The sequence below is a fragment of the Knufia obscura genome, assembly GCF_036327395.1.
Source record: "Knufia obscura strain CCFEE 5817 isolate CBS 148926 chromosome Unknown scaffold_4, whole genome shotgun sequence".
Taxonomy (NCBI): domain Eukaryota; kingdom Fungi; phylum Ascomycota; class Eurotiomycetes; order Chaetothyriales; family Trichomeriaceae; genus Knufia; species Knufia obscura.
The window spans coordinates 1,048,448-1,062,582 of record NW_027042690.1 but is presented as its reverse complement, the minus strand read 5'-3'; the positions used below and the strand labels follow the sequence as shown (position 1 = coordinate 1,062,582).

Below are 14,135 nucleotides of genomic sequence, written 5' to 3'. Positions count from 1 at the left end.
CATCTCCGGGCAGTCAAGAGGCTCAGGCGGCATGCCAGTGCGAGACGAGATAAGGACAGCCCAGGGGACGTCAGCGCCACACCACGCCATAATGCATAGCATACATTATCTAATTAACCTGTGGACTGACGCGATGTTGTAGCACTGCCCAGGCTTATAGTTATAGCTAGTCCACCTAGTGAAGCGAGTCAGCTAATCACTTGGCCTCGCTAGGCACAAGCCTGAGGACCAAGTGGGCTTCTCCGGGTGTCTGCCAAGCAAGCTGTGCATTTCTCCGGGCAAATACTAGATCATCAATTTACTGTCTCTAGGCGTGCGACTGGCCGGCTTGCTCTTTGCGATAGGCTGCACACAATTTCGACTATAGTTACCTAGGTATCAAGGCTAAATACTTTTGTCATTTTCCCAGATGTGAATATCGACAGCAATCTGTGGTTATGGTTTTGTGCCTGGTTCGTTAGCAATTCAGGCATAAGCACTATGACTGTGTTGTGTCATCTGAGCTCAAGGTTATGTCGATCGAAACACCTACTCAGAGCAGGACACCAATCAGCACAACTAGCGACCAACGACGAACAGACTACGTTGTGGCACTTGTATGATTCCATATGTTGCTATACCTTCAGTCTTCGAATGCATTCTTAGCTCTAAAACCCGTTTCTTTATTTCTACTGTACACACATGCCATCAGAAAACCCATACGTTAAGTCCCAATACTACCATGCCCATCAGCAAACCACTTCATCAAGCATACCCAGCAATCCTTGACCACGACCAGTCACTGCTTCAACACTGACGGAAGGCAATGGCTCGGCAATCTGACCATCCTTTTCCTGTGCCTTCGCGATCATCTCTGCAGTATTCTTGATGTGAGCTTGAAGCTCTTTCGTACTTCTCACGAGCTTGGTAGCGTCATGTTTGAGTCGTGATCCTGCGTTACGCTTAAGCTCATCAAGCATCTCAGCACAACCGCCGTGGAATTGCTGCACAAGTCCTCTTGCTGTCTCCTCTTCATGCTCAATGCGTATGCATATGTCCTGTCAAGCGTTAGTACGAGCCCAACCCTACATGACGAGGATACATACCTGAGTGGTCGATAGCATGGTCTGCTGTAGGCTTTGCTGAATCTCAGTCGCTGGTCCGGTCCCGAAAACACTGCCACGATGAGCGTCGTTGAGACGAGTTGTGCGAGATTCTGGTTCTGGACTGGCTGAGAATTCGGATCCTCGAGCAGTGGACAAGGCCGTGGGAGACTGCGGCATAGTATTTCCAAGCAAGAAATACGGCTCCACGAGTGTGGTGTCTCCAGTGTCCACATGGTTGTGCGAGATCCGTCGGGTATCAGGGCCGGAGAACGATGACCCTGCGTCAGAGACCGGAGATGTTGCAGCATGTAGGCGCTCGTGGAAAGGCTGTGGAGTACACGCAGGAGCTGCAGTCTGTGATGGCTTGACAGGCGAGCTTATCACCTGTCTGAGACGCTTGATGTTAGACGTTGACCTATTGTGATCATGCGTTGGAGCTTCAGTCTGGCGTGTGTTCTCTTTCTTAGATGCTTTGTTCAGCGAAGGTTTGTGAGTAGGTTCAGATGGTTGAACATTCTTAGGGGCCGGTCTTGCCGGAGGCGGCATATTGGTCTTCTTCGGAGACTGAACTTTTCTGGTTGGCATACCTTGGTTGACGGTCGATACTTGGTTGAGTGGGGTCTGCGGAGCGACCTGTGCTCCGTGCAGTTGGAAGCCATGAAGGTGCGATGACATGTGGCTAGCCTGGGACAAGTCTCGAGCTCCGAAGACATTGGTGGCATCAAGCTTGAACGGCAAAGCTGGTGGACGACCAGTTTGCTGCATCTTGGTGAACGAGATTGTACTTTGTGCCTGAGGAAACTGCCTTTGCACGAATTGTGAGATATCGTCAGGTGCCTGTGGTCTCCGTACCATTGTTTGTGCCATCTCTTGAACTTTTGTAGTCTTCCTGCGTTTTGCGGGTGGGGATTCTTCTTCTTCAGACTCCTCAGATCCAGATGGTGAGGCTACAGCTTGTTGAGATCGTGCTGTAACTCGACGGGTCCTCGGTCGAGAATCGGAAGGCAAGGGCAGTTCGTCCAACACTGAAGCTTCGAACTCTGATTCCTGTTCAGACTGTGATTCCGAATCCTGATCTGAGACAAGATCAGTCGAAGAAATGTTGACAGGTGATTCTTGAGAGTTACCCGGTTGAGCACTTTCTTGTTGTTGTACTAGAGCACTACGTTGGTGATGAGGGTGAGGATCGTGAGGTACAGGACGTGAGAATGCAGCTTGAGCAGAAGGTGAGCTGTTGTGGTGATCGTTTGTATCATCGATCCTGCCTTGGAGAGTAGCACGTTCCTCGCTGGCAAGTGCCTTTGGTGAGGCAGGAGCCAGTGCTTGAGCGCCATTGCCTGTGTTAGTCATAGAGGTGTTGCGGAATGCCAGAATGCCTTCGTTACCATGGATCACCGGAATGTCGTTGGTTGTAATCGCAGGTACCAACACATGAGCCTTTTCCATCGTGATGCTCAGCTTGTTGAACTGCCCAACTCTCCTTGTAGGCACTTGGTCCGCCTTTCTTGGTGAATCTTGGTGCGCAACAGTGGCATCGTCCTCTGCAACACTGTCAGATCTCTCACCATGGGCGTGGCCTGATCTCCTCTCGGTATGGTCCCTCTTCTTCGTGACATTTAGCTTAGACGACTGGTAGTCGTCGCTTGTATGAATCGCTTCCGTTAACACATCAACTTGTGCTTGACTCGCCACGCTGTTGGTTGACACAACTCCTCTCTTCTTGGGAGAAGGCTGGATAGGCGGCTTCATCACATCTGTAGCAGCTTCTATGCCGACCTTATGTGCCTGGAGGATATTCTGTTGTGGTAGTTGCGCTGGTTGCGGAGCCGAGGCTCGACGTGTGTCCTTGTTGGCCTCATGGTGTCGAGGCTGAGCATTGGGCTCACTTGCTCGAGCATGTTTGTTCCCACTAACGAATGCTGCATCGTTCGCTTTAAGATCTTTCACCCCAGTGAGTGGTACGGCTTGTTGAGCTACAGACTCGCCCTGCTTGCGAACAGTGTCTACCACTGTGAGGTGTGAGGAATCGATCTTCGTACTTGCCTCCGAGTGCGGTAGCAGTTCGGCTTGCTGCTTTGTAGGCTTGACTTTCTCGTGAAGGTTATCCGGCATTGGCGGAGATTGAGCATCAGTCCTTGTACGCGTGTTTATTCTCGTTAGGACCTCAGCCTCCTGCATTATGACCTTGCCAGACTTGCTCCGCGACGGCTCTTCATTGATCTCAACGTCACTAGCATCAAGCATGCTGTCGCTGTGGCCTTCTTCGATAGCCTCAACATCTGTAAGATCACCGGTACCTGAATGTTTTGCCATACCGGAGGGCCCTGTAGCTTTTGTGGGTGACGCTGTATCTTGCGAAGGGCTGGGCATCTTCCTAGCTACCGCTGCTGCTTCTGCTTTTGATGGCGATCCTTGATTCTGGGGCCCAGCACTGCCAAAATGTATAAGATTGGATTTTCGTGATAGCTTGAGTACTTCCTTGGTCGTGGCAGTGATAGCTGCAGAAGTGTGTTGCACTTCCGGGGCTTGGTCCGCTGGGGGCTGAATGGCTTCGAGACGAGACTGGATTATGTGTGCTGGCCGCTCATCTCGTGATGCTGTGAAATTATCTGCAGTAGTTGTAGGCTCTGCTTCCACCCTGGTGCTCATGATGGTCGCCGGCTGTTGGCTCTCTTGTTTGTCATGCTCGTGCTTCGGGTAATGAACAGGATCAAGGCGTTGCACGTCCTGCCTCACTGGTTCGTTCTCATCTGACTTCTTCTGCGCCAGCTCCTGCTGTTCTGGTTCAGTGAGCACAGTTTCCTGCACTGGTGCCGTCTGCACAGTTGTTGTTGAAACCGCGGCTGCTGACACTGCCTCCATCGTCGCCAATTCGGGGGCGACAATGCTGTAATCGATGGCACCTTTGTCCTGAGAGTCTGCGATCTCGACGCTTTTCGCTGTGCCTTGCTTTCCGAGCTCTTCGTGATCCTCAGAAGTGGCACCCAGCGAATGCTCGTGGCCGACGTCTGAGAATGGTTGCCCTGCCACTGCATCTTGGACATTGTCGTTGTTTTGCTGTGTAAGGTCGGGCTCCGGTCCATCTTCCAATTCCTGGATAGGCCCAGATGTAGCAGCATGAATTTTGTCTACTTGGGATGTAGCCTCCTGGTCGTCCTGCGCATCAAATGTACCTGCGTTGTCCTCGGACAGCGCAACATCGTCTTGGACGGCCACAAGTGGCGCCATATCTTCTTGCTCGGACGTTTGTACGACTGTTAGCTGTTTGCTTGAGTCGTCTTCGAGATGCTGAGTCTGTCCATCGTCTAGGTGATCTGTCTCTTCCTCAGGCTTCTTGTTCGATCGCATGCTAGCCTTCGCTGGGAGCTTTTTGAAAGCTGATACCGAGCCTCTGGCTCCGTTGACGTTCTGTACAAAGGCCTTCGCATCGCCGAAAGGTGTACCATTCTGCTTGTGATTACTCCCAGCCTGTGGCAACGGTGTAGTCATTGCAAGACTCCTCAACTTGGATCCAAAACTCCGGTCAGCGCCTCCGTCAGAGCGTCGCGCTTCCGTGTCCTTAGGGTAGGAGTCTTGTGCAACCATCTGTTCCTCCAGTTGTGTCCCAGCATCATGCTCGGTCTGTGCGCTAGTTGCATCAATTTGTTGCTGCATTGGTTGTGCAAGCCGAGTATCTTCTGACTCGGTGGCTGGGTCGCTTGAAGGCACTATTATGCCATCGCTCGCCGATGCACCTTTGTGCTTGGTGGTACCACCACGACGTCCCATACCCTCGGCTGATCTAACAGGCCCCCTGTGCGCTTGGCTTGCCTGTTCGGCGGAAGTAGTTGCTGCAACGTTCTTGGATGGTACCGCCCCCTTTTTGCTTGCCGCTCGTTGCTGTTTGGCCTGTGAAGCCCAACGTCGCTTGCCAGAATCGTCCCCGTTTTCTTGATCATCTGCCGTACCAATATCCTCAAGCTCCTCTTGAGAAACCTCTTCTTCGTCGACCTCCGATCCAGACGGGTCTTGATATTTTGCTGGCTTTCTTGCAACGGCTCGTTGGGACCGTCTTGTGGGTGCAGGTGGTTCTGATTTCAGGGCCGGCACCGCCTTAGTCTTGCCTAATTTAGAGGTCGAGACCTTTTTCGTTGCTCCTGTCCGAGAGTCGGGACGGCGATCTGTTTTCGTTGAGCCCTTAAGGGCTTTCTTCGACGCTCGACTGTTCGGCAGTTTCTTGGAGGTGGGATTCAATATTTGCGTGTCAGCTTCTTCAGATTCTGCGGCCAGGTCGTAAATCTCTTTGTCTCCGTCGTTAACGCCATCTGGGCGTTGAGCTTTTTTCTTGATCTTTTCACCACTAGTATTAGTTGTAAAGGATGGCTTCGACTGGACCTTCGTACCGCCCTTCGCAGAGGTTCCACCCGCATTAGCTGCACGCTGACTGTGTCCCTTAGTGGGAGGCTTCAATGACGTGGACGAGGTTCTGGGATGGGCACTTGTGCCCTGTGGTACATTCGTGGCTTCTCGGGGGGGCACCATCCTTCCGGCAGTGTTCGAAACTCCACTGTCTGTGCTGATCTGGTTCTGCCCTCTTGTCGCCGTTGTGAGCTTGCCTCCTGCTTTCGTTTTCAGCCGCTCGTTTAAGCTTGATTGGCCCCGTTGTTGAAGAGGCTTGCGAACATTCTCCCTCATGAGCCCATCTGGTTCGCTGCCAGTGTTTTTGAACAATGCAAAGTCTTGGTCGTCGAGTGATTGCGTCAACGCGGGGTCGTGTGTGCGAACATGGAAACCTCGATGCCTGGTCGTACCTTCCTCGCTGCCAGGAAGCTGGTCTTGCTTGTGCTTGCCCGGCCTTGCAAGTGGAGACGATGACGAAGTGGCCTGATATCCAGTTTGGTCACTGGGGAGCACCCCAGTAGTCGAAACACTGGCACTGAGCATGTCTTGCGCCTTCGAAGCAACAAACTTGCCTTTCAGGAGTCCTGGGGGAACACCAGTGCCCAAATATGGACCAGCACCGACCGCAGCATCCACAGCAGCCGTGGCACTTTTCCTGCTGTTACCTCCACCAATGCTGTGTCGATCTGGTCGGTTTTGTCGCCTTCCTTGTACGCCGTCACCTCTTAGGTGAGCTTTCTGTTTAGCATGGCTGTTATCAGGACCAAAAACGTCTGAAGATGGTCCTGCTTGCCCAACAATGATATCCGGAGACGGTACCGGTTCGGGTCGCTGCTGGTTTGCTGGCACCCCTGCAGGCTGCTGGTGGCCCCCCGAGTGTGGATTGGGCTGCTCAGAAACCACGTTCGACGCGTCCTCTGCCTCGTTGTCCGTGCCCAACTCCGACTCAAGATTGAGCACTGCAATTGACATCTTCGGCGGTTGTTGCTGAGATCCACTCGATTGCTGGACCGCGGCCTGAGACCGTGACGCCTGCTCGAGTCGTTCGTACTGACGTGCGAAAGCTTCGGTAAAGTCCTTGCAGTCTTGCTTCTGGCTAAACTCAAGGAAGAGTTCTTCGACCGCCGATTTCTTGCCTTTCCGAAGCACGTGGCCTTTGTCCTTCTTCAAGCACACTTTCACAGAGCTTTGTCTTTTGACCACGTTTTCGATCACGGTGCCCTCCAGGATTGGGAATTCCAGTATTTGGAATGTCACCTTCTGATTGCCGCTGTCGGGAATCAGAATATTAATGCTCTCGTCCAGCACAAGAAGAGTTTGACCAGAGTGAAGTTTTAGTTGCGGTATATTGACATCGGACATTCGATAGATACGACTTCCGCTCGTGCTGAAAATTCATTAGCCACGTCCCTCTGCAGCTGTGCCAGCTGAGGAATGCTTACCTGTCGGCATGAAAACCCTTCTGCGCATCCATGCCGCTCATGACGCTCAGTAGCTTATCTGTATTCTTGGAATGTATTTTCTGAGAGCTCGGGAAGTCCATGGCATGCTCATCAGTATGATACCATATTTCACGCATGTCAAAGTCGTTTGCCTGAAGGTGTCGAATGATGTCGGCGACCAATATACGCAAGGTATAGTCGTTCAGCTGTCGGAAGAGATCGCCAAAGTAGAATTTACTGTTATGAATCAGCAAGTGTCCATCAGGTTATTTGGGGGGCATACTTTTTTGATTGATCCATCAATTTCAACCAGGCTGGTGCGTGGTTCAGGCACAAGCCCATGATAAGTTGAGCTGCCTGCTGCCGTCAGCCAAAGCCTTCGACAGGAAAATTGCACTGCGAAACCAATCTTCTAATCTTGACATGCTTGTCTTGCTGGAACAAGATACTTCGCAGTCTCTCGATGAGCTGTCCGAAGACATGGCGTTGTCGTCTCTTGATCTCTTTTTCCAGGTTAACATGTTTGGTGTATTGTTGAAGTGCTTCCAGTGCTTTGGTGTCGCTTTTGTATATGGATAAGACATCCTGCCACACGCATTAGTCAACGAACCCACGTGAAGCAACGTGTCCAGACCAGCATGAAGAAGACAGTCTTGCTGAGCAGCAGCGAAAAAGGGAATTGCATGGTGGTAGCAACAACCAGGTAGGCGGCTGGGCCATCGAGGCGTAGGAGCAGGCCTTGGTTTCGAGAGCCTTCCAACAGTTTTGCAAGTCGTTGTAGGCCATCTGGGTTCGTGGGCGTGGTTGTAGACGCAAAAAGAGCATATATGTCGCTGCTGAGACTAGTAGAGATATTAGCACATATGGTATTGTTGAGCATCAGGCTTACCTGATGAAGCCTTCATTCTTGACTTGCGATTCTAGTGATGCAAGGAGCTTCTCAAAGGACTCTTCAAAGTTATTGGTATTTTCAGAAGCAGCAGCCATGATGCTTGGTGCTCAGTCAGGCGACGAGCAGATAAAGACGACACAAGCAAGAATCGTTAGAGCACATTTTCGACGTGCAACTGAGATCCAAAAATACCACTGGTGCCCTCCCCAGCACGCGGTTAGATGCCCTCTGGAAGGTGCGACTCGTCGCGTCGAACGCGTCAAAAGCACATTTTCTCACGACTCGGAAAATGATGCTGGTGCCCTCCCCAACATCATTTCGGGGTTTAAATCGAGAATGGCCCAACAATATTTCGATTGCCGCCCCCAACCATGAAGCTCTTGCTCTGTGTCTGTAGATGTACAATCTTCTGGTGTCTGTTGTCGTTGACCTGTGCAGAGGCAGTAGTCAACGCCCTGTTGTTCATGTTCTGGCTCAATATGTCGCTTCCAGATCTCGACGAGTGCACATTTGCCGACGCAAAGACGGCAGTGAAGCGTGCACACTCGAACGTTGGGCAGCCTTCCTATTTGAGATCAATAAAGATTAGTAATTCAGGAGATAATGATATGGAATGTAACGGCTCCGAGGAGCTTATGTGTGCCATATGAAGCACTGGAAAGCAATCCAGTTTCCCACTCGTACTGCTGCTGAAACCGCCATGAGCTCATAGCATTGTCTTCAAACCTGGTTAGCTAACCTGACTCCTTCCTCCAGTAGAAGCGGTGTCTTCTCAGAATAGATCTGCCTGGTGGTATTTTTGTCCGCAATATTCCGTTGATCCTGCGTCAACTCATCACCAATCGTCCTCTCACCATCACCAAACAGCTTGTAAAACATCCCATCATAGCTAGCCCAACACGCCGTGAATACAGCTAGTGAGAACTTCTTGAACCACTCCGGGTACGTCCCGTCCTTCCTCAAAAATATGGCCGCACCACCGCCGAAAAAGAAGCCAAATATTGGAGCCCACACCGCGAGGAAGATGAATCCTCCAAGCTGCTGCTTCGTGTTCGTCGCACGATATGTCCTTATGTTACTCAGAAAATACCTGTACTCTTTCGGTAGATTATGTTCTTCCGCACCATCGGTAATCAATTTCAGATACCGCGGACTCGGCTGCGCATAGTCTGGATCTGGTCTGAGTGGTTCTGCCCTATGTGCGTAGAGTGTGTGTGCTTTGAATGGTGTGCCGGATGGTTCGAGCGGAACTTCAGCATCTGGGTCATCGTCGAGCTCATAGCAATCAACGAGGACGTCGTGATAGCCGCTTCCGCCTCCTTCTGTTGCTATTATGTGTGCATAGTCTTTCTTCGTGACTTCGTAAACCACGCCGACTAGTCCTTTCTTCCATGCGTTCTTGTGGTATGGTGGTCTCTCACCCTCGGGCGGATCGTCTGATGTAGATCGGTATCTTGTGTTCGCGAAGCAGGGTTCCGTGTAGGGTAGACCGGGGAGGTCGAAGGTGAGTGAGATCGAGGGTGCGACTATGTTTACTTGTGATAATGGCTTGATCCCTCGCTTTCCGAGGAATGTCTCTGCTGCTAGATTAGAGCCGTAGCCAAGATACAACACTGTTTCATCCTCGTGCGAGGATAGCTCCGATATCTGCTCTATCTGTATGGGTGCATCGTGGTAGGATCTTTCTCTGCGCTCCAGTGAGGTCTTGGGCACAGAAGCAGCTTGATGGCGCAACTTCCTCTTTCGTAGAGGCATGTTTGGTAGTATCGCCTCTATAGCCTGGCTGAGCCCTGATATCGCAGTCTCTGCGCCCGTGCCTCCTACATAGCTCTTTTCATGTGACATTGTTGCGATTCTGCGTATGTTTCAATGCGCTCGGATGGGGACAATGAAGGTGGCCTAACAATGATGCCTTGGTAGGTAGCAAGAGATTCGGTCGGCCTGAGGTGTGAATGTCGGTGCGATCCGCAGTATATACGAGGTGGTGATGTCTTCGACCGTGGTTGATTCCTAAGCAATTGTCTCCACCCCAACCTCCTCTCGGACGAAGACTACCTTCACTTCCTTCGGCCAAAAGTAATGAACGCTAGATCTGTTTACCTCTTGAGAGCAGAAGCCTTCGAGGGCTCATCATGAAGCAATGGAAGGACAGTTACCTCGACCAAAAGCAGATTTTATCATAACCGCTTGTCGTTTAGGGTCCTCCCCATTCAAGGCTTGGAGTTGTGGCCTTCGAGCAGTGTTGAAGATAAGGGTGTACGAGTATTTGACGAAGACCATTCTACCATTCTACCATTGGCATGGGAATCATGGAATTAGGCAAGCGCCGCCAAAACATGCTCTGTATACTAGTACTATTGTATCTATCTTGTACTTGACAGGTTGAAACCTGCTCACGGAAAGGTGTCACGACTTCGACTCCTCTTCAGCTTTCAGGAGCTCCTCCTTGTGCCTTTGTGCCTCTAAAGCTATCTTGTTGGTCTGACTAGCATGTCCTCCAGCCGTGAAGATCGGACTGTTCGTAAATCTGCCCCAGTCATGCAACATGTCAGTATTGACAATACTCGTCCTCACCTCCTCGCCTGCTCGCTCGACCAATTCATTCATGTACTCCTCAATCGCCACATCCTGCGCTTTATTACCTTCCTTTACGCTTTTTAGCAGCTGAATCAAGTAAGCAGCATCTGCTATTCCGTGGTTAAGACCTTGACCTCGTTCTGCGCAAGCACAAGTTAGTAAGACATATTTGGGAGTAGGTAGAGATATGCGATCACTTACGGAAGGTCATTGGATGTCCGGCATCACCAGCAAGAATGACACGTCCACCACGAGTGTCCCACTTCTCCGGCACCCAATATGCCATCTTGTTGACAGATACCTTGGTACCTTCGGGTATCCACAAATTTGCGCTTTTGAAAGGCTCACCCATCCCTTCGGCACGTTTCCAGTGCTTTTCAAGGCTTGCTACGTCTTCATCTGCAAGATCAGGTTCCGTGGTCTTCTTCCAGGTGGTCTGCAACTGGAATACCCAGGTTTCAGGCTTGTCTGGGTCAGGTACATCCTGTATGGCAATGAATTGCCAATAGCCCTTAGGATGGATTCCGTGGTACATGATTGGATGACCTTGGCGGACGTGCTGTGCCTTGGCTACGTCTCCGTAGCAGACGTGGAGGTTGATGGCGTTGTATGGTACGAGTTTTGCTGTGGCCTTTTCTTTGTCGTTGATGAAGATCTGATGTCGGGTCGGAGAATGAGTGCCATCAGCACCGACGAGAAGGCTGCCCGTAGCGGACGTGTTGTCTTCGAAATTAGCCTTAACCATTTTCCCATCGTTGGAATAGGAGATGTTGTTCAGTGATTTTCCGTACTGTCAGTAGCACAGTCAGTCACTTGCTAGGCGTGAGCACAAGGTATGCTAAATTCAAGCCCTGCGGTAGCATGATGACATACCTGAACGTCGATTCCTTCCGCACAAAATGTTCGGAACCTCCTTCTGGAAACACGATACATCCGTAACAGTGGTATATCTTTAATCAGTTCTCCAGTGGCCCCATTGTAGGTCGGCATACGGCCTGGATCTTCTGGCTCATAGTACGGGTCGACAGCAGCTGTATGAATTTGGCTGTACCTCTCTTCTGTGAAGCAGTGCTTCAGAAGTGGAAGACCCCACTGTAACCATAGTCAGTGTTAAGCTTTCCAGCGGTCCGGTATGGGATCTGGGCAATGATGCCGGACCAGCGCCTTGAGATGGTGAATTGAGCCTCTTCATCCTCCGGAAAAACCGAAGCCAAGGCCATACGAAGAGAAAGCACCAGTACGTCGCTAAAAGGGTCCATCTGGTGATCCCGGAACACTCGTGGTACGAGACAGGGTGGTGACAGAGTGGATACAAATGGTGGTTGAAGTTGATAGACGAGACAACCAGTACATGGCTGCTGTTTATGTTCTCCAGATCGTGCAGTCATCCTTGGTCTGGTCCGAAGCGATCATCGTACTGGGTTGATGTGACACACAGATGGAGTATCATGATAGGATGGGGTGCCCGATGTAAAGAAAGAAAAAAGCGTACCTGAACCGACATACCCCATTCTCGTGGTCGATAGTGACTGGCGGAAGGTTCAGACTCGTAGACCGTACATGGTATACCTTCCTTTGCTTGGTCAGCCACTGCGTCTCTGACTAGGCACGAATGAGTCGCATACCTTCTTGAGACCCTGCGCTATCAGAAGACCAACTATGCCTGTCTGGGTGTCAACTTTCATTGCCTCGATGCTTCGGAAGTCTAGTAGTACCAGCACCAACCACCAATACCTTTTGCTCTGCTTGCTGGTCAGCCATATTGCTAGTCAGTACGCGATGTCACTTGTATGATGACACGAGCATAGGAATAAAACAGAATATCAGGCGAGTAAACTAAAGGTTGCTTCTGCATGTGCCATGCTGTGCAGGTTCCGTCTAGCCATATCATCGGGACAACTTTCCATGTCAACGGCGAGCGACCGAGTGAAAGAGGATCTTGCGATAGGTTCATGCAATGCCAGATCATCGAGTTTGCAAGGTTTCGCGTGGACCTGGAACAGTTGGCAAATCCTGAAGATTCATGCAACCTCGAAAGGGATGTCGCCGTGCGGGCCGCACGTTGAGATTGTGCGGCATGGAAGCCCTGGAAAATGTTTGATTGGTTAGAAAGAGGAGAAAAGACCTCGAGACGCACGCTGCAGCAGCTAAACGTAAGCGTCAGTTAGTGGGCTTCGTGTGGCCAATAACAAAACAAGATCGACATCTGCCAGCCTCTGAGAACGTGGAAAGGAAGCATCCGCCATCATTCCTCTCTCGCGTAGATCTTGCTCAACAGCCATGTCGCGATGTGTTATCTGTGCGGTGAACAAGATTTCCGATCCAATGCTTCGATCATGCACCTCGACTGATGCGGAAAGAGCTACAAGTTAAGCATGAGTAGGCTTATGTATTGCCGCTGACGGAAATGAAACTTTGAATCTGATCGCGTTCATCTTTACCGCATGAGAGATGGCCGAACCAACGACGGACAACCAAGCGACGAGCTCTGGCACCGAGACTGACGGTCACAACTCAAGGCAAGCTCAGTTGACGACAGAGAACTTGAACGCCCTGGAAGCCAACAGACAAGGCATTGAAGCAGATTCGGCGAATGGAGATTCTGCTTATGGTGAATCAACAACCTCCTCCTTCCTCACGTCCATTGCCTCTGAGGTCACAAAAGGTCTTTATGAAAATGGCAGACGGTATGCCTATGCGCTGCATTATTGTCAGACCTGCTTTAACACATTGTCAGGTACCACTCCTTCGGTACTGCTGAATATGGCTTCCCAAATGATGAACCAGAAAGTGCGTTTGTGATTGCGCAACGCGTCAACGACCAGGCTGACCTTTTCAAGCGGATCGTCTAGATATGCAACATGCAATGATGACCAGCCTTATGAGTAACAGATTATTCTGGGCGCCAATCAATCCAAATCCCCTGAGGGTTCTGGACCTGGGAACCGGGACTGGCATCTGGGCCATTGACTTTGCCGAAATTGTGAGAGCTTCACGGCAACACTGTCATTTCTCTGGCTTACAATGATCCACAGTTCGAAAGCGCAGAAGTCATTGGCACCGACTTAAGCCCGATTGTGAGCTTCCCGTGAACTCGTCCTGAGATTTAAGGCTAACACAAGACAGCAACCGTCTTGGGTGCCCCCAAATTGCAGATTCGAGATCGACGACGTGGAAAGAGACTGGACATATGCCACGGACTCTTTCGACTTCATCCACGCCCGCAACCTGATATGCTCTGTCAGGGACTGGCCCAAACTTATTGCGCAGACATACGAGCACGTAAAGCCCGGAGGCTACGTCGAGTGGCAGATGAAGCACCCGTTCATTGTCAGCGATGACGGCACTCTACCTGAAAACAGTGCTCTGCAGCAGTGGTCGGCAAGTTTTGGTGAGGCCGCGGACGCTTTTGGCACCTCGTTAAGCACAACTCCGCGATTGAAAGAGATGATGCTACAGGCCGGTTTCGTTGATGTGGAAGAGTATGTTGTGAAGCTTCCGATCGGACCATGGCCCAAGAACAAGCAGCTGAAGAGGGTTGGTGCTTTTGAGCTGGTCAACATGGTTGACGGGGTCGAGGGTCTGACGATGAGACTCTTCTCGAAAGCGCTAGGAATGCCCGTGGAGGAAATTCAGGTGCTGCTGATGAACGTGAGGAAAGAGGCGAAGAACAGCAGGATACATAGTTATTACCCCTTCTACATCGTCTTTGGTAGGAAGCCTGAACGTTGATGTCTTTAGAGTTTAGACGAGGGACTT

The 14,135-nt window shown here is 50.9% G+C and overlaps 4 protein-coding genes across 4 annotated transcripts; 1 reads left to right on the top strand and 3 right to left on the bottom strand.

Moving 5' to 3' along the window:
* Positions 1 to 728: 728 nt before the first annotated feature.
* On the bottom strand, positions 729 to 7,894 carry PMZ80_004343 (uncharacterized protein; the record flags this gene model as incomplete). Its single annotated transcript, XM_064872768.1, has 7 exons — positions 729 to 1,037; positions 1,086 to 6,852; positions 6,908 to 7,144; positions 7,191 to 7,264; positions 7,313 to 7,492; positions 7,542 to 7,749; positions 7,797 to 7,894. 7 exons carry the CDS (start codon positions 7,892 to 7,894, stop codon positions 729 to 731), a joined length of 6,873 nt encoding a protein of 2,290 aa, XP_064731426.1.
* A 625-nt stretch (positions 7,895 to 8,519) lies between these two features.
* Positions 8,520 to 9,644, bottom strand: PMZ80_004342 (uncharacterized protein; the record flags this gene model as incomplete). The annotated part of the gene is made up of 1 exon (XM_064872767.1): positions 8,520 to 9,644. One exon carries the CDS (start codon positions 9,642 to 9,644, stop codon positions 8,520 to 8,522), a length of 1,125 nt encoding a protein of 374 aa, XP_064731425.1.
* A 561-nt stretch (positions 9,645 to 10,205) lies between these two features.
* PMZ80_004341 (uncharacterized protein) lies at positions 10,206 to 12,061 on the bottom strand (the record flags this gene model as incomplete). Its single annotated transcript, XM_064872766.1, has 5 exons — positions 10,206 to 10,516; positions 10,578 to 11,166; positions 11,250 to 11,468; positions 11,883 to 11,945; positions 12,002 to 12,061. The coding sequence occupies 5 exons, from the start codon at positions 12,059 to 12,061 to the stop codon at positions 10,206 to 10,208; spliced, it is 1,242 nt and encodes a 413-aa protein (XP_064731424.1).
* A 766-nt stretch (positions 12,062 to 12,827) lies between these two features.
* On the top strand, positions 12,828 to 14,108 carry PMZ80_004340 (uncharacterized protein; the record flags this gene model as incomplete). Its single annotated transcript, XM_064872765.1, has 5 exons — positions 12,828 to 13,063; positions 13,114 to 13,166; positions 13,217 to 13,359; positions 13,412 to 13,453; positions 13,503 to 14,108. 5 exons carry the CDS (start codon positions 12,828 to 12,830, stop codon positions 14,106 to 14,108), a joined length of 1,080 nt encoding a protein of 359 aa, XP_064731423.1.
* Positions 14,109 to 14,135: the final 27 nt, after the last annotated feature.